General features: G+C 44.0%; 1 protein-coding gene across 6 annotated transcripts in view; it reads right to left on the bottom strand.

Moving 5' to 3' along the window:
• Positions 1-22,751, bottom strand: part of TMEM94 (transmembrane protein 94) — a 50,272-nt gene that overhangs the window by 10,856 nt on the left and 16,665 nt on the right. For 3 of the 6 annotated variants that reach the window (XM_068655160.1, XM_068655161.1, XM_068655158.1), the window contains 18 exons: positions 19,779-19,898; positions 18,978-19,105; positions 18,248-18,384; positions 17,417-17,613; positions 16,488-16,639; positions 15,755-15,857; positions 15,353-15,439; positions 14,726-14,842; positions 10,912-10,968; positions 8,974-9,078; positions 8,244-8,408; positions 7,745-7,954; positions 7,263-7,578; positions 6,349-6,522; positions 3,580-3,682; positions 2,230-2,447; positions 840-1,021; positions 501-639 (listed from right to left, as the gene is read on the bottom strand). In XM_068655160.1, coding sequence (XP_068511261.1) covers positions 501-639; positions 840-1,021; positions 2,230-2,447; positions 3,580-3,682; positions 6,349-6,522; positions 7,263-7,578; positions 7,745-7,954; positions 8,244-8,408; positions 8,974-9,078; positions 10,912-10,968; positions 14,726-14,842; positions 15,353-15,439; positions 15,755-15,857; positions 16,488-16,639; positions 17,417-17,613; positions 18,248-18,384; positions 18,978-19,105; positions 19,779-19,898 — 2,710 coding nt within the window. Of the gene's footprint in view, positions 1-500; positions 640-839; positions 1,022-2,229; positions 2,448-3,579; positions 3,683-6,348; positions 6,523-7,262; positions 7,579-7,744; positions 7,955-8,243; positions 8,409-8,973; positions 9,079-10,911; positions 10,969-14,725; positions 14,843-15,352; positions 15,440-15,754; positions 15,858-16,487; positions 16,640-17,416; positions 17,614-18,247; positions 18,385-18,977; positions 19,106-19,778; positions 19,899-22,751 lie in introns of those variants that run through there. The other 3 variants (XM_068655159.1, XM_068655164.1, XM_068655163.1) reach the window with 3 other exon arrangements.

The raw sequence follows: 22,751 nt of genomic DNA, 5'->3' as shown, positions 1-22,751 counted from the left end.
GCAAAGCTTAGATCCTCCTCAGTCATCTAAAATGCAATATTTTTAGATGACTAATCTGCTCAGAGGTAGATATGTAAGCATAGTCTCTGCTTTGAGGCACAATCGTTTATCTGTTCTGTTCTTTCTTTTTCTAGGGGAAGAAGAGAGAGATGAAATCCCACTTAAAGAGAAGAGCAATGCACAGGTAAGAGACTGACCCTCAGTGGCTTGACCAGGGCCTCAGCAAGAACCAAAAGTAATAATGAGCAGTTGTAAAATCATGGCAGCTGGTGCACAGAAAGATGTTTGTTTCCAACAACTGCAGTACTGACTGGGTAGGAATGCTGTAAATGTAAGGCTCTCTCACTCACACATACACACACCTCAGGCCCATCCAGCTTTGTGCTCAAAGCTCTGTAGGATCAGGTATCTGGTGAGGACACAGGACCCTATGAACGGGTTTAAAAGAACCATCCGGGCAACACGTGGCATTCAAAGTGGTTTAGGCGCAGTTCTCTCACCCTGATGTAGGTCATCGTGCAGGGAGCCAGCATGGCTGGGGCTAGAGGGAGGGATCTCTGAGCCAGGCATGTCACCGTTGGGCGTTAAGGATATGTGACAATTCCAGCCAGTCTCAAGACCCATCTTCTCAGCAAACACCTACAGGAGAGCAGACAAAAGAGTTGAGTGTAGCTATCAAGGCCAGAGTATTGCAGACAATGTCATATCAGAGTGTAGGTACCTACTGGACCCACTAGGCTAGCTGAATCAGATTAACCTTAGATGGCACTGGAGCTAAACTCTCCAGACAGACAAGGCAGGGGCATGCAAGTCCAGGGAGTTCAGCAAAGACAGCTTACCTTGCTTTTGAGCTCATCTTCCAGGGAGAAGTAGACAAAACGAATGCAGGCATTGACCAATCCATCAATGAGGCGGACAATGTCAAGACGGGCCTGATACTGAGATGAGACCATTCCCATGAAGATCTGTCCGCTCAGAGCCTGGATACAGTCCTCCTTCTCCATCACTTCCCCAATCCCTTCTTCAGGCATGCAAACAACACGCAATCACAGAGACAAGTGGCCACATGTGCATCAGACAACAGTACCCACGGTGGGAGAGTCCACCATGGTAATACCCAGGGACGCAGTGCCCAGGCACACAGAAACATGCAGGTACACACATACAGAAGGAAAATTGAAGACATCCATTTGTTCCAGCATACCCAGTCACAGAGGCAGTTTCAGAACATCCCCGCACATGTGACCAAGTGTACAAGTACGAAATAGACAGCATGGAAAGGAAAAAGACAAAACAGAAGACAGGGATCAGTCACAAAGAACTGGGGCAGAAAGGTAGAGGATGTGTGCAGCATAATGTTCACATGTGCTTTTTAAACACCTCATACTGTGCTCAAACATGATGAGTCTGGCTGAGGCAGAGAGGCATCAGAGTATGAGGGGCTGACGCAGGGAACTGTTCCCTCCAGAGCCATTGCAGGCACTCCCAAAGAGCCTGCGAATGCTCTTTGTCAGATTTCCTTCACCATCACCACATCAGCCTGTGGTGAATGGGAGCTTAATACAACATGAGGAGCAAAATAATGAAATACTTCCCACAGTTGCAAAGTTTGCCACAGGCAAGACTGAAAAGGGTTTTGAAAACAGTCGCCACTGCCTCAAAGCTGTTGGAAACCCTATTACTTACATTTTACAGTATGGGAGACCAAGGCAGAAAGAGATTAACGCTGGTCTTACAAGAGTCTCCTGAAGTTATACAATGGTATGTGCTTATTTCTCGGTTTCCATTGCTGTTCTGGAGATGTACAATCTACATCTACTGGGAATCATATCCTTCAGCACAGCAACCAAATCTATCAAGGGAGAGTAGTCACATACCATCATACATCTAGTTCCTTTGAAGAAAACACAGCACATGTGATTTCCAAAAACTTAGTCAAATAACTAAGTGTCGAAATACTCAGAACTCTTGACTCTCAGTTGCCTGCTTTAAGAAACAGACTTCCCACAAGTAGAAGAACTCTGCAAGCTTCAATAGCTATGCTAGAAACATACTTACCAGCTGCTAAATCATTACTTCCTCTGGAAAAGCATCTACTTTAGAAACCCTTAGTTCTCAGTTTGCATCTGCTGCTCTGAATGAAAGTGTTCTTATACTTCTGGACTGATCAGAAAGAAAGCACCTGGCCTAGTAGCAGACTTTACTACATGCAGAACAGAACATACATACCATCAGAGCTCCAACTATTCCTCCGACTGCTCTGTTTGATGGGGGTTGTCCCAGGGAGATCACAGCATGTGAAGATGGCACTCTGCCCAGGGACCTGCACCAGCTCTATGCACTTGCCGTTGAGCTGGGAGGACAAGGCACAATGCATTGGCTTGTATGCAAAGGCAGAACAATATCCTGAGAGGCAGGCCCGCTGGTAGAAATCTAACACCTTCTTCCTATGTGGAAGAGACAAAGACCAAAGTTAGCAGAAATGTGCTGTGTTTCTGACTGTATCCCAGCTATAGTTCAGTGCAGAAGTCACCAACTGGGTAGGTGGAAAAATGTATTCTGTGAGGAGTAGGGCAGTGTTCCAACAGGGGCGGTGATGAACATTGCTGCTTGTTCATCAGACAGATGAGTATGAACACAGTACTCTGAATGCTCTTATTGACGTACTCTATGATTGCCAGATGAGTCTAAGGAAGTTCACTGCATGGCAGCAGAAATTGAATTAATCCGAGTGAGGTTATCTGTAGTGAGACAGACACCATGGAAGGAAATGACAACATGATGATAGTAACTATGGCAGAGATAGTTACAGCAATGGACTCTTCTCCTATCCCCTTTCAAAGTTTGGGTCCCAGGAGCTGTATTTCAAGTCCACACTTAGTCAATATTCAGTCACTAGAATAGTGTGATGTTCCTTCTCTCTGTTGGGCTCACAAAAGTAACAAACAACTATACATGGGATTTTTCATTGGGTTCCAAGATGATAAATACTCCAAAAAGTTCTAGTGGGAGTTTGTTTACACCTGAGGATTAGCAGACTTAGAAGAACAACTTGCTGATATTCAGTGAAACTAAATATTATTGGTTTGTCTGCTCTGCTACAAAGAACAGAAATTTAGCCTATAGAAAAATGTGCAACAGACGCTGTCAGATGCTGGACAGCTACAACAGGCCTAAATGGGTGTGATGCGTTGTGGAGGACTGGTTTAAAGGTGTCAACGGTAGGCAGAATTGATCACTTTGCATTTCATGTAAGATATTTCTTGAATAAGAAAACAATTCCCTGCCACCATCGAATGATCCGATTATAATCCATTGTCCTGCTACGTGGTACAGTCAGGCTCCACTTATAAGAGGCTAATATGTTAACAGATACGGTACAGATTACTTCTTGACATCTAATCTCTTGCACTGCTATGATTATAATAATTATAAGCAGAGACAGCTTATGTTCATAACCTACTTCAAGCTTCTATTAAATAGCATAAGCATCAGTAAAGGGAATTTTAATAGAGTGGCCACGTTCCCTCTGCAATTTTGCAGCAGTTCCTGAATGCACCAAATGACAAAGCTGCCCACCTGTCAGAGCCAGAGAGGGGGTAGATATCGGTACCATCCCAAAAGTCTGTGCAGGCCTCAAGGATGATGTCAGCTGTCCCATGAGAAAACATCTGTTCAGTGCCTGAAATATGGAAGAACATGGTATGGAATATGGAATGAGTCAGCATCACCCATACAGGATCCCAGGCAAGAGTTCTCATAACAACTGCTCCTTTATTTGTCAAAACAGTGCTCCCACCAACTGCCTTGATCCACTCCAGGTACGCACATTCCTCTGTTGAAAGTCTTCAGTCCCTGTCAAGAAATTATTCAAGACTGGATGACACTTATGTGTTCAGCTGCTATTTGTGTCCAACTGGGAATTCAAACAAGGCTGTGATAAAATGTGACCCAGGTAGTCAGCTCCTATTCTTTCCTTATGTTGTGTTAATCCCAGTCCTACAGAAGGTGATGAAAAATCCTGCTCCTGCATCCAATGGAAGAAGAAAATATATTCTTGTGTGCTTGTTCTCATGAGAGTATCAACACCGGTGATGAGTCTACGGGGTCAAAGTCTGCTTGAAACGGAAAGCACTGGGCCAGAAGTGAATCTAAAGGGTAACAGCCATTCCTGAATAGCTTCTTTTCAAGCAGAGAAGATAATTTAACAGCGTGACCGGCAGCATTAGGTAGCAGCCTTTTCCACAAAGGGTCCTGAAAGTGAGTTAAATAAGGATGGGTCAAAAGTTCAGCAAAGCATACTAAAAAACAACTCACGTTGTGATCAGGGAAGAACTGAAAATCAACAGATCTCACAGCTTGTCCTACTTTTTCCTTACACTACTTTACTTTTTAATACAGTCTTAAAATCGTAGGTTGTAGGTGTTAAGTGTTTCTTGAAGGTGTGTGATGCTACTTGTCTGATGCAGGTCCCAGGCACAGGACACAAGTTAAAGTGTGTCAGGCTGTCTCCCCTCTACCCTTCCTGTTCCCTTTCATTTGCACTGATACATTAACATTGCGCGCACGTAGACTTCACTGTCTAGGTTCCCTCCTCCAGCTGCTCTGTGACTTTGCCCCCAACAGCTTCAAAGCTGATCTAATGAAAAAAACATCACTGCCAAGAAAAATGAGCCCCAAGGCCTCTTGGAGGCATTGTTGCTGACTGCAAATGCTCACACTAGCTGGTAAAATCAAGAGCCAAGAATATCCACTCGCACAAATCAGGCAGGGACCTTCAGGAACACCAGAGGATTTTCCAAAACACAGCAGCTCTCTGCTTTCTGCTATAAATAGTCATCGCACGCCAAGTTTATCAGCATAACAAACCTCCAAGACAAATAGGAGCTGTGTGTGAAAGACTGAGCCTGTTTCAGGGACACAAAGGAGTACTTGTGTGGGGCTCTGGTTAATTTTATTGTATAAACACCTAATCCTTCCCACCTTGGTCCTGCAGTCAGTTAGTCCTTGTTGGGAAAGAGAAAACAAAACATGTTCATCGATTCATGCAATATTTATGGCCTGGACACGGAGCAAGAACTTGCAGATGACCACACACGTGCACATACCTACATTTCTGCCTGACAGCAACTGCAATCCGTTTCCTATAGGATTCCCGTTCAGCATCAACAGTGTCCCACATAACAGTCCCTCTAAGGGGTAAGTGACAGTGACAGCATGCTCCATAGCATGGAGGGAGCTCGTTCAGCTGTCATTGCCAGCAAAGTGAGCTCAGCCTCTTCCCTCCCTAAATCACGAACTTAAAGGCCAGGATTTCTTCTCAAGGGAGAGAGCTAATGAACAGACAGGGAGGACAAGTATCCATTTATGACTGCTGGAACTCGTTAGGAAGAACCAAGCCTCTAGAGATGAGCCAATAAGACAAAACAAATATATATATATATCTAAGAATGAAGCTGCAGCAAGGGTAGACAGAGACAGTACCAAGCCATTTTACTCCACCAAGGACGCTGGTGAGCCCCTCATTTCCATGTGGTTACTATGGTTTTGGGATGAATGCTGCCAGATGGTGAGGCACGTACTTCAACGGAATAGTAAGGAAACATGCAGATAAGCTACCTCCTATTTCTGCTACAGCTGTAGAATTTATGTATCTCCCTTTGACTTCAGCATGTCATGGGAGTGGGTGGATTCAAAGATTTATTCACAAATACTGAATCAGGAGAGGTTAGGTAGGATCATCTGTTCCGACTGTGCAAATACAGCCATTTGATTTCACATAATAGCTGCATAATCCATTATTTCTGGTTGCACACATTTTAGAAAGTTTCAAGGGCCAAAACTCTCATGTGAGAGGTGTTCCAGTGGTTAAATAACCTCACTGGCAAAATTCCTCTTAGAATTTACTCTAGACAGCATAATCCAGGTCACACATGTATTCGTCTGAGCTCCAGCCTCTGAACTAAACCGTTTAAAAATGAGGATAAGGAGTTGAAATGAGGCAATGTTAAAGGTTTTTCAGCTACACTAAGAAAGAATTAGCATCAGAAAAATTCTTGCTCACAAAGGTAAGATAGCAGCAAATGGGGCACAAATTTAAGAAGAAATAGGCAAGAGAAGCCGGTTTACTAGGTAAATTTGGGGCCAACATAGTAACCATATTTCAGATTCAATATTGAACATATGCCAACTCCCGAGAGCCAGGTTCAGTCGATTTAAGATATTAAGAGACTAAGAGCTCTGACAGACAAGCTTTTAAATCTTGCTGAAGTGCTTTAAGATCTCACCATGCCCATCTGCACAACTCCCAACCCCTCTTTGGATGCCCAAATAAAGAGGCAGCCTTACTGGTAGTGGTGTCCTTCACGAACAGGTTAATCATGTGGCTCAGCGGTGGTCTCCTCTTGGTAATTGATGAAAGCTTCCCCAGCATCGTCTCCTTAACCATCTCATCACTTGGCAAGCGGTACAAGGCCAAATAGTTCTCCTGCTTGAAAAGATCTTTAGCACCTGGTGTGAAACCTGAAACATGAATGCAAGGAGGAGAAAAGTGAGACTGTAACCAAATCAAAAGAAAGGTCCTCTCCTCCTCTTTGCCATCCATCTTGCCTGCTCTCATTCTGACATTACCCCATAAACAGATAGGTAAGTTGTGGTCTCTGTGCATCTGCACCAAGATGGTTCAAGATCTGTATTGAAAAATATTCAAAAGGACTAGATGTTACTAGCTTCCATGCTTCTGGTTCATTGAAGAAAGGAACGGTGACACTGAAGAACAAGCACAGAAGTGAGTTCAAGAGCTTTCACATTTTAATTCTAGTGCTGCCTCTAACCTTTTACCTCTTCTATTCCTTGGTTTTCCTATCCATAAAAAAAGCTGAGGTACTACACATCATTTACACCCAATCTCCTGGTAAAGCATCCTGGTAAAGACAGGGCAGCCATCCATCCTTTAGTAGCTGTTCTTGTCTCCAGATAAGATTGTCAGACTTGAGCCAGAAGAACACCAAGTCTAGCCAGGGCTGGCTGGAAGTATCTTTGATGACAATTTTTTTCTTTGATAGAATCTGCAATGTCTGAACTTGCCAAAAGCAGCCTCTTTAATAGACTCTTTTGGCAACCCAACAAGGGCAGAATCAGCTCTGTAATTCCACCTTCTCAGCAACAAGAAATTGGAAAATATTTCCCTTGTGCTTTCTAAGGATTAAGTACCTATTGGCAGCTCTGATTTCTTTGTGTCCGTTCATCCAATTTCTCCTTACCTATTAGCCTGGCAAGCTCACAGAGGCCCCAGGGCACATGGACAGGCAGCACGGCGTTGTGAGTTTCCTGGAGGGCAATGTTGCAGAGGTGGTCAGAGAAGCGGCACAGACGCTCTGTCACACTGGCATTGCAGAGATTGAGCAGCACGTTCAGGCCCAGAGGCTTGAGGGAATTCAAGTGCATCTGCCAGTTGGAGTCATCAAACTGGATGCAGGAGGGGTTCTGCTGGTCCTGGGACAGGCTCAGCATCTCAAGGTGGTAGTCACACACAAAATCTTCAGCCTCACAAGCCAACACATCAGTATCACCGGCAACCTGGTCCAGCGGACAGGAAAATTGTGGTTGTTACAATGAATACAGCTTGAGCACAGAATCTTACAGGGAATTCCCCATTTAAATTCCCAAAAGAGGAGACTCTACAGGCTTTTCTATCTTATAGCTCCACGACAGACTAATTGTACGCCCCTTCTATATGTCTTACCTGAGTATGCTCCTCCTCTCCACCCTCTGTGTCCTTACTAAAACTCACGTTGGACCCAGAGGGATGCTTGCTTCTGCTGTTTGGCTTTCGGTGGGCATGGGCGTCGGGAGCCTTTGGAGGGTCACTAGCCCAGTTGTTCCTCTCTTGCTCATTGGTCACATGGACTGCGTCTGCCAGGGAGCCAGAGAGCAAAGCGTCTCTTTCATGGGGCTGCAAGAAACCAGCAAAATGAATGGTGTTGATTCTGTGGCTGAACGTGAACCACTGTCAATTCATAAGCAAAATGTACTGAACTGGGAAGAGAGAGGAAAGAAGAGTCAATGCTTTACAGCTCCTGTAGAAGAGGATCTCATCCTTGCTGCTTCTTAATCTTTTAAGCATAGAATTACAGCCACAGGAGTTCTCTGCTGGCAAAGAGCTCCCTCTGCAATACTACACTGCATGTCAGTCATGCTGTGCTTAGAGCCAACATACTGCATTATGGTTCCATGTCCCTCACCTCCTCTTCCATCTCAGGGTGGCAGAAGGACCGCGTAGACAGCTCATCAGTCAGGTCTTCATGGCTATCATGTGGTGGTTCCACCTTCCCACTGAAGAACAGAACAGTCTCTGGGCTGGGGTTTGGCCAGGAGAGAATCCCCTGCTTGTCTACACAGCAGAGCACCTAGAACAACCCACAATACCCCCAAGAAAGTAAAATCTCAGTGAAAACGTGTCTTGGTGGTCACATGCAGTTGCAAATACCATGAAGTTGAATAAACACATGGGATGACAGATCATCATCCTTCTGTCTTAAGAAACTGCAGAATCTGAGATTTCCCTGCTCTAATAGGATTGATAGGTTGTTTAATACCAATTTTATCTAAGGATATTGCAAAACTAGGCATGGAAACCATGGGAAGGGAACAACTGCTGAACCTGTTAAAGCAGTTATGTGTTTCAGCAGTTACCTTATCAGGACCAGAAGAGGGTTGTGGAAAGTCCTTTTAGATGCCATAGAGTATCTCTAACTATTGTTTCAGCCTGTAAATGTGCTGCTTGTTACAGTTACAGCAGCCTGGAAGTGTTGCTGCTTGTTAGTTACAAGCTCTTCTACAAAGACAGGTGCCTGAGAGGTCTCTGACTGTGAATGGATTACTAATAGTCTTTGCTCAGGGAAGGACTGCATGAACAATGCAAATGGAGCATCCACGCAGGGCTTCTCCTTCTGACAACCCAGCAATACTCACAGTGACAGATCCCAGGCTGTGGAGCAAGCTGGAAGTGAAGCTCAGAGTTGGGGATTTGCCTTTTAAAACACAGAGGAAGTGGCTCCAGATGCAGCGTATCATTTCCTGCCAAGGGAAGCAGAGGACATCAGCCAGTTAAAGGCTCATTCAGAGAAGACAAGGGGAGAGAAGGAAGAAAAGGAGTACGACATAACCTGCTTTCAGGTTCAGTACAGTGATACACTGTAAGATAAACATCGGTCTCTGTGGGAACCAGTTAACTGATATGGCGCCGATGTTCTCATGGGAAAGGCATTTCTTCCCCGTTCCAAAGGATTCTAAGAAATATTCTGATTGTTGAATTGAGAATTCACTGAAACTACCTTTGCCTATCCAAAAACACAGGAGGAATTTGGAAGGGATTTCTTTTGCAGTGAATCAGCTGCTACCTCTAGGTATTTTTCCCTGAATTAACCCTCATCTCCTTGGATCAAAGAATTGGATGCTCTGCCCTAAGATCAAGGTCATCACCCTGCAAATTGAGTAAGTAGAGTCAGTGTGGTAAAGTGACTTTCCCAAGGTTACTTACTGAGGAAGTGATGTTGGAAATGAAGTCAAGGTGGCCTGACTACTGCATCATTACAAATGAATTGTAATCAACGAGGTAATAAGCAGAAGGAAGGAGATATTTTGCAAAATTAAAATGTCACAGTGGCAGCCTACATCTTCCACATGAAAACATTTCAGAGCAAGCCTCTCAGTTCAAACACCAGAGCTACATGTTTTTCTCTGGGCACTCCTAAAGCCAGCAAAGCCAGGTTTGCATTTTAATGGTATTTTTCTGCTTTTTAGCTGTTGCTCTGGAATGCTGTCACTGAAGAGCACTTCCCCCCAAAGCTCCTTAGATCTAGTTCATTAGATCCTCAGGGTTAGTACAGTCATAAGGTCAAATGCAAACAATCACGAGCTATCACAAAGAAAAAAAACCACTATTGTTTAAACCAGTTTCTTGCAAGAAAACTTGTTACACAGATACAAAAAGGAAAGAAGCAGATCTTTTAAACTGGGAAGGTCTGCTCAAATAAATCCCATTTTTAATACCTGAAAAACAGCTCGGCCAAATGGACTGGCATAGAAAGACAACAAAATATTCAGGAAAGAAAGCATATGTATCCATGTGCACTCCCCTATGTAGCTGGGAACAACAGGACGTAAATTGATTCTTATAATATCCAGGGATTTTTAATCACTCCTGGAGTCCATCTGCCTCCTTATGGAAATGGGAATCTTAATGCCAGATTAGACAGCAAAGTGTCTTTCCTCTACCTACCTGCTTAATCTGGGTGATGCAATTTATAGAGTGGCCAGATGCAGTTCCTCCCCCTGAAAACTGGTCTTTTCAATGTTTATTTGTTCCAGATTTGGAAGCATTAGTAATGTTCTTAAGCTCATTAAGAAGCCTCTGAAACAGGATCAGACTTTTAGTATGAACATCCTATGCTCCCCGTTCTGCATTTGATCTTGGTGCTGACCCCCATCCTCACTACTCTTTACTTTTGTCTTGAAGGTGTTTCTGGTATAAGCAAAATAGGTCGCTTCTTTCTGACACAGGCCATAAAAAGTTTATTTTACTCCTGGAACAGGAGGACTTGAAAGAGGCACTTTCTTCAGGACAGAAAAAAAGTTTATTTCAAACCATCTGCAATATTCAGAAAAGCAAAGCTGGATTCAGTATCAAAGTCACCTCAATTTATGGTCACTAGAGCAGCATTTACGTGGGAGGATGTAGGAGGAAGACATGCAACCTGCATGCACAGCAAATTAAAGCAGCGAGTGACAATGGACAACTGGCACAAGCAAAAAAAGGTCTAGGAACAAGCAGGAGTTCAGACAGGAAGGGGAAGGATATCATGAAGTTCTGCAGTGAAGCTGGAAGAAAACAATTCATAATAGTAGTACCTGAGAAGATACCATCTCTGTGTAGCTGCTGAGAGTGTCCTCTGAAAACTTAGCAAGCTGCAGCAAGAGAAGAGACCAGTTACTATAATCGTGCTCAGAAATGTGTCATGAGGAACATCCTTCCCTAAGTACTACACCTTCAGAGAGAAGAAAGCGGGAGTCCTGCTCTGACAGAACTGCTATGCCAAGACAGATCAATAATTCCTCAAAGCAATTAAGTCTTCAATGGACTATGTCATTATCTACTTGTGAAGCACAAAGTGCTTGGTGCTGTACATCACAAAAGACACAGTCGTTATCTAAATGCCTACAGAGAAAGTAATAGCAATCAGATCCAGAGGAAGCTCTTTCTGGATGGTTATTTTAAGATAGAAAGAGCCAATATTGACTGAACTGTTTTTAAGCTATACAAGTCAGTTAAAAAAAAAAGGAGCTAGATGAGCGGTTGTAAAAGCAGGTACCTGGAACACAATAGACACAGAGGAATGAGGTGATGTGGATAGAAAATGAAAAGAAATGAGTTAGAGCAGAGCACTATCATGGGGTTCTTGGAATTACACTGCAAAATTTACTAACTGAAAAACTGTGCATCCAGCATAAAAGAACTCCAAAGTAGATGTGATTTTGAAAACCAGTTTAAATTTAAGTAGATTCATAGGCATAAGTGAATTTAGCAATTCCATTTGTATATAAAGAAAACAATACTCCAAATACTAATGCATATGTCTGGCACTTTAGAAGGAATCACTTTAACATAGCTTTAAAAAAAAAAGACAAGACAAATCTATCAGAAATTATTTAAACTGAAAAGTATGAAGGATATCTAGGAACTGTTTAACAATATTTTATTAAAATTTAAAAAGCAACAATCCCATCATTAAAAAAAAAAAAAAAAGAAAAAAAAAAGTCTGGTCTTGAGAGGGAGTGAAAACAGAAATAAAAGTTAATATAAAAATAAGAACAAGTACACCAGTCCACTGCTTGATAGACAGTGAAATTGCAAATTGTATCGCAGGCAACCAGATGTGTTGAACGGTGCTATTCCTCATTCAGTGATATAATCATACCATATAATAACCATGAAATGTTTTCCATTTTAACACTAGCTACTGAAACTAAATTTGTTTTAAACTAGCACACTTGGACAACTTTCTGACTGATACTGTTGGTTTTGAATATGTCTTGAAGCATGGATTAAGACCCAGCACAATGGAAGAAAGCTAACGTGTTGCCAATACCTAATCAGGGCAAGTGGAACAAACCAAGTTACCCCAGGACCCCAGACAGACTGATTTCAGACAGAATAACAGAGCAGCTGATATGAGACTCAAATTAAAAGAACAGAAGTGGAATAATACAATCAGTGCCAAACACCACAAGCATATGGGTAATAAATCTCATTATGCTCTTGTGATTTTTTTGATAGAATTACAAATTTGACTGATAAAAGTAATGCTGCTGATGTAGTACATTTGGTACTTTGACTGGATAAAAAGGGCTTTATTGGTTTTCTAGCAAAACCAGTGACACCAGAATAACAGGTCCCATATTCTGTATATTAGAATTTGGCTTTCTGGTGTATCTCCAAATGGAACAGAAATTAAGGAATAATTTGCAATAGGATGTGTTACCGGCTCAGGCAGGGCCAAATTCTACTTATGTTATTAATAGCCTGAAATAAAACACAAAATCATTACTGATAGGGACTGTAAACTATACAAAGATTGGGGAAGGGTCTGATATCAAAGAGAACAGATCATTGTTACAGAACAATACAGACTGCTTCATAAAAAAGCAAAAAATGCATACCAACAGTTCAAAAATAAGTCTGCACACCTAGCAGCAAAGATGAAAGTTGGGCATACAGAATGAGACTCTAGCTTAGAACACAGTAACTCTGTAAATTATCAGCTGAAAAAAAATGGCCATTTAAAGCAGTGGCTAAAATATCTAACATGATCTTTTGTGCCATTAACAAGGGAATGTAAAGTCCAAATTATTCCAAAGTTCAGCACAAGCACATCTGATGCTGGAATATTTTGTGGTTTTTGGAGATTCATAATTCTACAGTGATCCTGAAACACTGGAGAAAGCTAAGAGGAAAGACAAAAGATTATAGAGTTGGAACATATGCTTAGAGTGACTCAAGGTGCTAAAACTGTTCCGTTAACCAAAGAGATGGTAAAAGGGAATGTGAGCAGCTACCATAGAATACAAATTTTATTGACTTGGCAAAGGATGTTAAAAGTTTTAAGGGCTGGAAATCAGATACTACAAAAACTCTGACATGGAATGTCCATTTTTAGCAGTGAAGGCAAATAATTACTGAAAAAAACTATCAGAGGCAGTACGAATATTTTCAAACCAATACCAAATCCCTTTCTAAAAGCAATGCTGCTGTAGTCTGGCTATAGTAATGAAACCTGAGGCAGAAGCTCCTCTGGGGAGGCCTCTGGTTTGTGCCATGCAGGATGTCTGACTACCCAGTCATGCAGGTTGCCTATGACCTTAAAAAATGGAAATCAAACAGCTTCAACGTGGTAGGAGGGGGCAGAAAGTGGAGAAGAGTGTCACACAGGCCAAGTGATTGGAGAGGAAGAGGGTCTTACCTGCTACATTTTGAACAAGGTAGAGAGAAGGAAGGAGTGAAATAGAGAGGCCAAAAGAAGACTGCCCTAGCCAAGAGTGAGAATGACCAAGACACACCACAATGGTTGTTCTGCAGCAACAAGGACGGAGGATCGTGTTTGAGATGTCACAGAAAGAGCTGGTTGGACAGAGTGAGTTGCCTGGACAAGAAAAAGAAGATAGGAAAGAACACAAGGAAGGTGCAAATGTGAGTGACACGGCAAATGGGTATGTTGAGAATGAGGAAGTAGAGAAGCTGAGAATTTCTGGCTTTTCGCAGCCAAAAAGCAAGGTGTGTAGAGAAAGAGGAGGCTCCAAGGAAGGAAAAATGTGATGCAGAGAGTGGGTGGAAAATGTAAAGAAGAGAAAACACTGAAAAGAGATGGTAAAGGGGCAAACACTTCATTGGGGGAGGTAGCATGTGTCCTCCCTCTCAGAACACAGTAGTCTAGTCATGTAAAACCCATAGGGGAATGAACAGGAAACAGACATAGGGCCACAGACACCAAGGAAGGACATGAAGGAGAGAGAAAATCTGTCCCAGCACAGGCATAACAGAACTCAGCAGAGTAAACAAACAGCACAGTGCATCCCACCAACACTGCCACTGGGAAAGAACAGGAGACACCCATCAGCACATCCAGTTCAGGATCACACATCCATCAGACTAACAAATTCCAGTCCCCAAAGCAGCACAATCGCCAGAAATTCCTCTTACTCCCTGACCACTGGCAAGGCCAGGCCTGCAAGCCAAGCCCCAGAGCCTCAAGAGAAGGCTGCTCAGCCCACAGGTTGTAACAGTGGATTGCAAAGGATCTTGTGTATCCCATTCCTTCTCCATAGCTAAATGTTCCCTAATTGTGGCCATCACGTGGCATTTATCTTCATGTTGACTCCTGCAGCAGATTGTATTTAGCTGACAGAAACCATATGTCTTGATGAGAGTGACTGATTCTCTGGAGCTTCCTATCACCTTTGGCTTATCTGTAGACAGGCTGAAAAACTGAAACCTGTTCATGAAGCCATGCTGTGCTGCAGGAAGAGGACATTGCCGGGATACCCAAAGATCCAACAACGTTTTATGATTATGTGAATACATCTGCTGAATTCACTGCGATCGCCTCACAGAGCCCTTCTCATCTCCTGCCCTTTTCTCTGATGTAGTTTGATGTGGAGAGGTACCTACCAGTGAGGTGGATGAGGCCTTGCTCATCTGGGCTAAGACTCTGGCTTCTCCAAAGGCTGTAGCAAGAATCCACAGGACAGGAAAGAGCATTGGAAGGATGGGTAGGACACCATTCACCTGAAAAAAGAAAACATCCCCAAACATGATCAAGCACAGAGACAACAAGAAGTCAGATCTGTCACACAACCTCTTTTCCACCACTGTGAGAGGACAGGTAACAGGCAATAGCAGGAAGTATGAGGAGAGCTTGCACTGGAAGGAGTGCAACGCAGGGAGAAGCACAGAAGGGAAGACACACACGCACACTTAATGGTTTGTAATGAAGCAGGACATGAACAAATCACACTAACTTGCAGCTGTTTTTCCTGCTGAATTTGGCATAAGCTCTTAAAGTTTAAAAGCAAAATATATCACAGACATATACATACATGGCAAGAGAGAGAGCAAACAAATTAAACAGCAGTCTAGGAAGAATGGCCAAGGTAGAGTTATTGTCTTGCTCCACTCAGAGCTTTTGGATCCAGTGTGCACAGGATGTTGGCATGGGATGAAGCAAGTTGCTGATGAATTAGTCACAGTGGTACTCTGAGGAGGAAAGGTGTAGCGGAGCTCAACACACTCCTTTACCTGTAGCTGAAGAAGAGTGTACTGCCAGGAAGCAATTCCAGGAGCTTTGAAAATGAAGCGCACAGCATTGGTAATCAGGAAGCCAGCCTGCAATTCAGAGATGACGCTGTCAGCAAATTACCACTACTTACAGGGAAGGAGTTTTCTCTCCTTTGTAAGATTCTCAGCACTAGGAAAAAGTACAGAAGATATACTTGGTCTGCTGCTGCAGTTCTTCCATCCACTCACTGCTAGACAGCATAGCATCTTTGCTCCTCTGAACTACCCAACGTACACAGAGTCAGCTAGTTAGCTGCATGAGATAGAACCTGGACACAATTTCCTGTTGATGGCTGCAAATTCTTCACCTTTATTGACAAAACACGGCTATTTTCAACACCAAAAGCTTGAAATGAGACCTACCAGTACAATCGGGACAGCGTATTTCAGCATCACTGACTGTACGGTGAACCTCTCATTATCCAGGGCTGTCACAGGACGTGATAATGCCATTTCCAGACACCACCTGAAAAATGGAAAAGAAAGCTTGAGATTTCAGCAGCCAAGCTCCTAACCCTGCACCTTCTTCAGATACAAAATTGTGTTCAACCTATGCTATGAAGGGGACCGTTAGAAGAGAAACCAAGATTCAAGAGCTTTAGGAAAGCAAACATCTTTTTCTTGTTTTTCAAAAATGTGGTTTGCTTTCATGCTAACATGGACACATTGATTTTATAATTGCCTCGGGGCCCTGGTCTTTGATTTACAGAAGATGCCACTGCCCAGAGATTTATCAATTAATCTCTATCCTCAGTCTCAATCTCTGAGATTTAAAACCGTTTCATCTGGTGTCGCGTACATTTCTAGCCATCAAAAGCATGAAATCTATGACCTTCCTGCATTGTTCACATTTAGCTGAAAAGTAATGAGCCGAACAGTAATACTTTGAATATATATGTTTTTAAATATCAGCCTAAGGTATCAGCTAAGGAGGACAACTGAAGACAGACACTAAGAGTTTTATAGTTCTGGAATTCCCAGGTGATGTAAAAGAGACAGCACAACATATTTGGAAATTCCTATACTGGACTGGTAAAATCTCTTACTTTCCTGACACGAGACAGCAGCAAGGACCTAGACAAGCTGTCAGACTCACCTGACATTATCAATTATTGGGGTCTTCAAGACACGGAAGAGACGATACAGCTGAGGATTCTGAGGTCCCTTCTTCACTTCTCCCCGTGGGGAGGGTGGAGGTGAGAAAGGCGGAAAGAGATCTCCTGGCTCCAGAACTATGTGCTCATCATCCTAGAAAAGAAGTCAGAGAGCCCAAAGGCTGCACGGCTGGGGCCTCAGTGGAAGCCTGCTCCGAGGCACTGGACTTTTAGTTAAGCAGGATCCTTCCCACTGCAAGTGACACAACGCATTTGTCATAGTTCTTTCAGCCCTCAAAAATTAATTAGTTAAAATTCTGTTTCAAACTTGAAACAAAATTAAATGCTTGTGAGCCTTAAGCAGTGACAAGGCACACCTGGCTATTTCAGGAATATTAGCGTTTGGAGTGAAAGGTACAATAAACAACAAAGGTAAATTTCAAGCTTCGCTTTTTTTCTGAGCTTCTTCAAGCAGCTAAATCTTTGCATAGATCTTGTAATTGATTTCTTAATGTGCTTCTACTACAGGTTTTTTGTATTACCTTCTTTTATAATAAATCAGTAGTAAGGGGAAGGCTAAAAGAGACAATTTTTTATTTCTCCACATAAAAAACAGGACGAAGTAGGGGTTTTGTATGTCATATCCTACTGGATAGATTTATTTCATTTATTATCAGCAGCACATTACACTTCCCCCTTGACCTGGAAGAGATGGAAATATGGTACTTTGGTATCACATTAGCATCTCCTGTCCATTGAGTTTGGGTGTTCTAGGGAAGATTCAGTCTGTCTAACAAAGCACTTTCTTTGACTAAACTGGAGTTTTAAAGCATTTTCAAGGCTGGAAGTATCAATCACTAAGACTTAGAGTATTACCAAGAAAACCCTGGGAAACATGTCACAGGCCAGGGAACCAAGACGAGCAAGTTACCTTAATTCCTCTCAGAGAAGCAAACGACTCCTGGCCTGGCCTCAAAGCAATGACGTCTCCTTCTACCAACAGGCTCACAGGCAGGTTGACAAGGTGCCCATCCCTGTAGGCCCAGTGGAGGGACCAGGATGGGGCATAAGGCATGTGGAGGTCCGGGTACATGGAGTCTGGCCATTTCACCTCTTTGACAAGTGTATCTGAAAGCACACAGCATGAAGGAAATAAGTGGTAGAACTTCTGGGAGGGCCGATCATACATCGATTTACATCCTATAGTGGCTAAGATCAGTCCATTCCCTGATCTTTTACCATTTCTGTTTCTCCTTGATGGCTTTCCCCACCACCACCACCCTGTACAAAGAACCAAACAGTCATAACCTTGATACATACTTGCACAAGGGAAAAGCTAAAGGCTGTCCTTAAAGCTGCCACACTGAAATGAACTGCCTCCTCAAGTTCAAAAGCCCCTGTTGAGAAGATGCTCATGCACAGCAATTTATTTCCTTCTGTTCTATGTTGTGGTACAACCCCACGTATTCTTCTCTCATCATCTGCTGCAAGGCATATATTTTTGTAAGATTTTCGGGATTTGAATTACTCCAAAGCACAGACATAACAGACGCCTACCTGGTAACACACAGATTGGAAGCACATGGCCACGACAGCTCAAAATAACTATTCCACAGGACAGGCATGAGTAGGACAATTCTCACAGCCTGTGTAACGCAGGGCAAGGCTAGTAAGCTCAATTAATAACGTATGTGATCAGGTTTGGAGAAAAATCCTACGTGCGGGGAACACAAAATCAAATGACAGATGAACAAGAGCTCACCATTTATCTTATCAATGATCGTCTGAAGTCTCCTCTCCACCTCTCTGCACTTCAGCCTCTCTTGACGCCCAATCATGAAGAGATCCAAGAGGAGAAGGAAGAAGAGTGCCAGTGCATTAACTATCTCGGCACCTTGGCTTTGCACAGCAAAACAGAAGAAAGGAGAAAGCAGATGAGGTTTGAGTAAATGAATAGAACACGCTGCCAGCCACCCACAGAGATAAATGCACACTTGTTCAATTGTTTATTCCTACATCCCACAGAATTATGGCTTAAAAAGAAAAGCAGAGAAGCTATGATCACGCTTCTTTAGGATAACGCCACTAGAAAAATTTGAATAGAGCTGTCTCGATTCAAAAATACCTTTACAAATAGTTGAGCGTGCTATGGCTCATGTGACAGCACAGTAACTTCTCTTAGGAGACACTGACTTCCCCGGTTTCAAAATCCTTCTGAACAATTGTAATGTCTTAGGATTTTTCAAGATCTAGGAACCCTGTAGAATGAAAATCTCATTCTCTCCACAGAACAATCTCTGGGTCTATCAGAAGCAGAATTAACTTGGCTGAAGTTTTGTGAAAGAGACTGATAGGTACAGAATTACCAGTATGAGTATGCTAACGTTTAGACAGAACGAGGGACGAGGCTGAAATGGCAGCCATACACAGTGCCGGGAGGATATAAAACTACCCTTTGCTTCAGTCAACCAGCAAATGATGTTTCTGCTTACCTCCCTTGTGGCTGGCTCCCATAGCAGCACAGCAGCAACAGCACTGCCAGAAGCATCAGAGATGCACCAGGCCAGTGGAAACAGGAGCAACGGTTACCATGGTACAGAAAACTGCTCCTCCACACCTCCTACAAAAGGAGAGCAGCAGAACAGTCAGCATTCGTGGAATACAGAGCCAGGCATTTCAAAAAGCAGAATATGGATCAAGGCAGCAGTTAACAGACACTGCAGGGTGAGCACAACTTTGTAAACCCCCTTAGAATGATAGAGAGCACCCCAGAGCAGTTATGGGGATGCTACAGCACTGAAGGTTGCTCGGGGAGTCTGGGTGAACACGCTCATCTTTACTCTTGCTTGGAAGAATGAAAAGGCTTCTGTGCCAGGCTGCCTCGTTGTCACTAACTCAGAAAGAAACATTTTTAACATTTAAGGAGCGTGAATAAACACTAGCACTTTGTATTCAGCAAGTGCCAGATATCTTGGGGGACAAGGGGAGACTGTTGGGTTCCACAGCGCTTTCTCTCAACCTGTGCAAGCTGCCGCCAGTGGCTCTTGAAGCCCTTGGATCCTTCGCAGATGAAGCTAAGCTCCTGTAGAGCTCCAGCCATCAGGAGAAAAGCACTGAGAGAAATATACCCTTAGGTAATTCCTTGCTCTGGTCCCAAGGACTTCAGCATTTCTACACCCGGAAACTCTGCGGCAGCAGGCAGGGAGGGAACGCAGCCAACTTCCACCTAATCCTCAGCTTTGCTTTGAGAAGGGGAGAGGGAGCACCCAACCTTGTGCTGTTTGGCACCTCACCTTCCACGAAGTTACTTTCTTCCGTTCCTTCTGATGCCCCTCCAGCAGTGCTGACAACTGGTCTCTCAGGATTGTGAGGGCTTTCTTTGTGCTAAGGCCCAAACTTGAGGTCATCTCATCCTGAAGAGACAGAAAAACAAACTGCTCAGTGCTTTCCTATTTTCTTTTCAGGCTTGTTCCTAGTGGCTGGCTGAGCACATTATTGTGAATGCCTCTTGCTGATCATCACCGGTCTGATTCTCCGTTTCCCTGAAATCATCTTCCCTCCTGTGAACTTTAGACTGCTGGCTGGAATTGGAGCACCTAGATAGCATCAGGTAAACAAACCAGTCCTGACTGTGTCAGATAAATACTTTATCAAAGCACAATACAAAGTCATTTCTGCAAAACAAGATTCTAATCAGCAGAGGCTGGAAACGATACAAAGGGAGACTGATCAGACAACACAACACAGATGGTCATGGTAGACTTTTAATGACAGAGGATGGACTTTGCTAACAGTAGTAACAACAAAGTAGTAGAATACCTGCAATTCTAAACAAGAGTGGTCTGATTTCCTCAGCTGCTGATTACCATTTTTGGTTATAAATCCTGCCTCTGTGGCTATTTTGACGCAGAATTCCACAGACGTAAGCACTTGGTTGTGCATCAGTTCAGGTGGAGACACAACTCCAGCATCAACTCTTTTACAAGAGCAAGCCCTGGAGTTTTTAGTGCTGAATTGTGAGAATATACAGAGGAGGCAATTGGGCTTGAAGGAAGCACATGCTGTTCAAAGCACTGCTGCTTCATTGTTTAGCAAAGGGGCAGTAACCTGAGGGAATCCAACCCAAGGGAGAAATGTTTGGACAAAACTGATTTAAGTTGCTTATCATCAAGAAAGTGGGGTACATGCTTGCTTTTCTGGGGCAAGAACACAAGCATTTACCTTCCTTTCAAATCACTGAGACTGCTGAGAGGTACTGGGGGTACCAGATCACTGCAAGTAAATCAAAAAGGAAACGCAGGCAGGTGGCTACAGCAGATACCATGGCACTGGTCAAGAAAAGCTCTCGTTTTCATTTTGTGCTCTAATACAAACACCCTGAAGCTGCATAGCACATAGGATATCCTGCACAATAGAAGTGCTCAGGTGTACCATGCTGTTTACAGAGCGCAGACCTACCGAACACAAAGCAGGCAGGAAGCTTCCTCCTCCGGCCCCCCCCAGTGTGCCACACAGCCCAGCACACCCAGCTGAGGCAGGAGCTGCAGCCTTTCCTGCTGTGGCAGCCACCAGCTCTCACCAGCCCTGCAAAATCCACCTTGGTCTCAAACTGCAGCAGCTCAGGAGCCGCACGCATCCACACCCAGCTCTGCAAGCGCATCTCAGCTCTGACTGGCACTTTTCTTCCTGTTCCTTAACGGAGTGGTTTTGTGATAAGCGTTCACTGGAAACCAGCCTCAGACTTCAAACCCGTTTGCAGCGATGATCCAATCCAAAACTGTATCGGGGTGTCAAGGAATGGCAGAGAGCTGCTCTCCAAACTATCATCTATCACACACACACCCCTACCTACCAAGGACAATTGGAAACAGCAAATTCTGGCCACACAGAGTCCAGCACTGCTGCTTTAGCTGCAGTTTTAGAGCACTAAAAATAATCCTGCTGTAGTTTTCATTCTTTGTGTCAGTTTTAGGACTAGAGGAAGCGGTTCCGTGTTGTTCTTGGAAGCAGCCCAGGTAACATCAGCACAGGACTAAACATCTCCCAAAGGCTCCCAGAGGAGAAGAGGGCAGGCAGCGTAGCTGGCAACGGGTGTGCCACTGCACCGAGGGAGTGGTGCAAGCAGGAGTGCAACGCGGGGCGAGCAAGGGACACTGAGGTTGCTCGCTGCTGGCTGTTTGTGGCATAGCAAAGCACCCACAACAGCATTTACTCTTTCTTTTCAACACAAAGAAAGCAGTCAGGTAAATAAAAGACAAACTGAAACGCAGCAAGAGTAAGGGGGACTCGAACTGAAAAGCAAAGTCAAAAAGAGAAAGCTGTGCTCAACGCCAACGTCCAGTGCAGCTACACGCTGCCTAGAAAGAGAAACTCACATCACAGCAGGCAGCGAGCAGGAAAAGGGAGCAAATTCAGGGGGGGATCGGAAAGGTTCCTGAAATCCTTGCACACCTGCTCCCACCTTCACACAGCTGGGAGGGTTTTGCTGTAGGCTCAGCCGAGGGAAGGGCAGGTAGGCACAAAGCGAGGCAGACGGAGGAGGTGAGGAAGGGCGAGTGCAAAGTGCGGCAGGGCTGAGGAGGAAGCACAGCAGGAAGGGCAGATTTTCAAACACTCATCTTTACGCTTAAAACGTGGAGTATTTGGCGAAGCAGGCAGCCAGAGCCAGGCTGGTAAACAAACACGGTAATAATGTGAGTGCGAGGCTGCCTGTGGCGACTCAGAAAACTGTAGGTGAGCATCAAGGGAACGCACTTGGAACCAAAGAAAGGGACAGGCAATAAAAGACACCCTGGGATCCTGCAAAGGGCAGCCGTAGGTTTTCGCAACAAGATCTACCCTGCTAAGTCATCAGCTGCTAATGAGGCATTTTTCAGATGCCCCAAAGTAAACCTTTCCGCGTGGCAAAGCGAGGCGCTCTTAAGCTGTCCCAGAGGGATCCCCGCAGCCTTTCATCAGCTGAAAATGCTCTTCCTGCCACAGAACGGGAGGTGAGCACCCCAGGGTGAAGAAGGCCACTCACCGGAGGTGTCAGTTCATTACTAAAAACCCCAACGTTCACATCTTTGCTTTGGAAAGTCGCGTTCAAAGACTCATCTGCTAACTTTCAAGTCGAAGCACACACAGCTAGACGACACCAGCCCACCCAGCTGCCTGTATTCAGCACGGGGCTTCTGCTGAAGAAGAAGAAAAGAAAAAAAAAACAGGCAATGAACTCCAGGTTGCAGTGAAAGCAAAGCCCTGATGGATATCACGAGGCCTTTTAA

The sequence above is a fragment of the Anas acuta genome, chromosome 18, assembly GCF_963932015.1.
Source record: "Anas acuta chromosome 18, bAnaAcu1.1, whole genome shotgun sequence".
NCBI lineage: Eukaryota > Metazoa > Chordata > Aves > Anseriformes > Anatidae > Anas > Anas acuta.
This window is presented reverse-complemented; position numbering and strand designations above follow the sequence as displayed.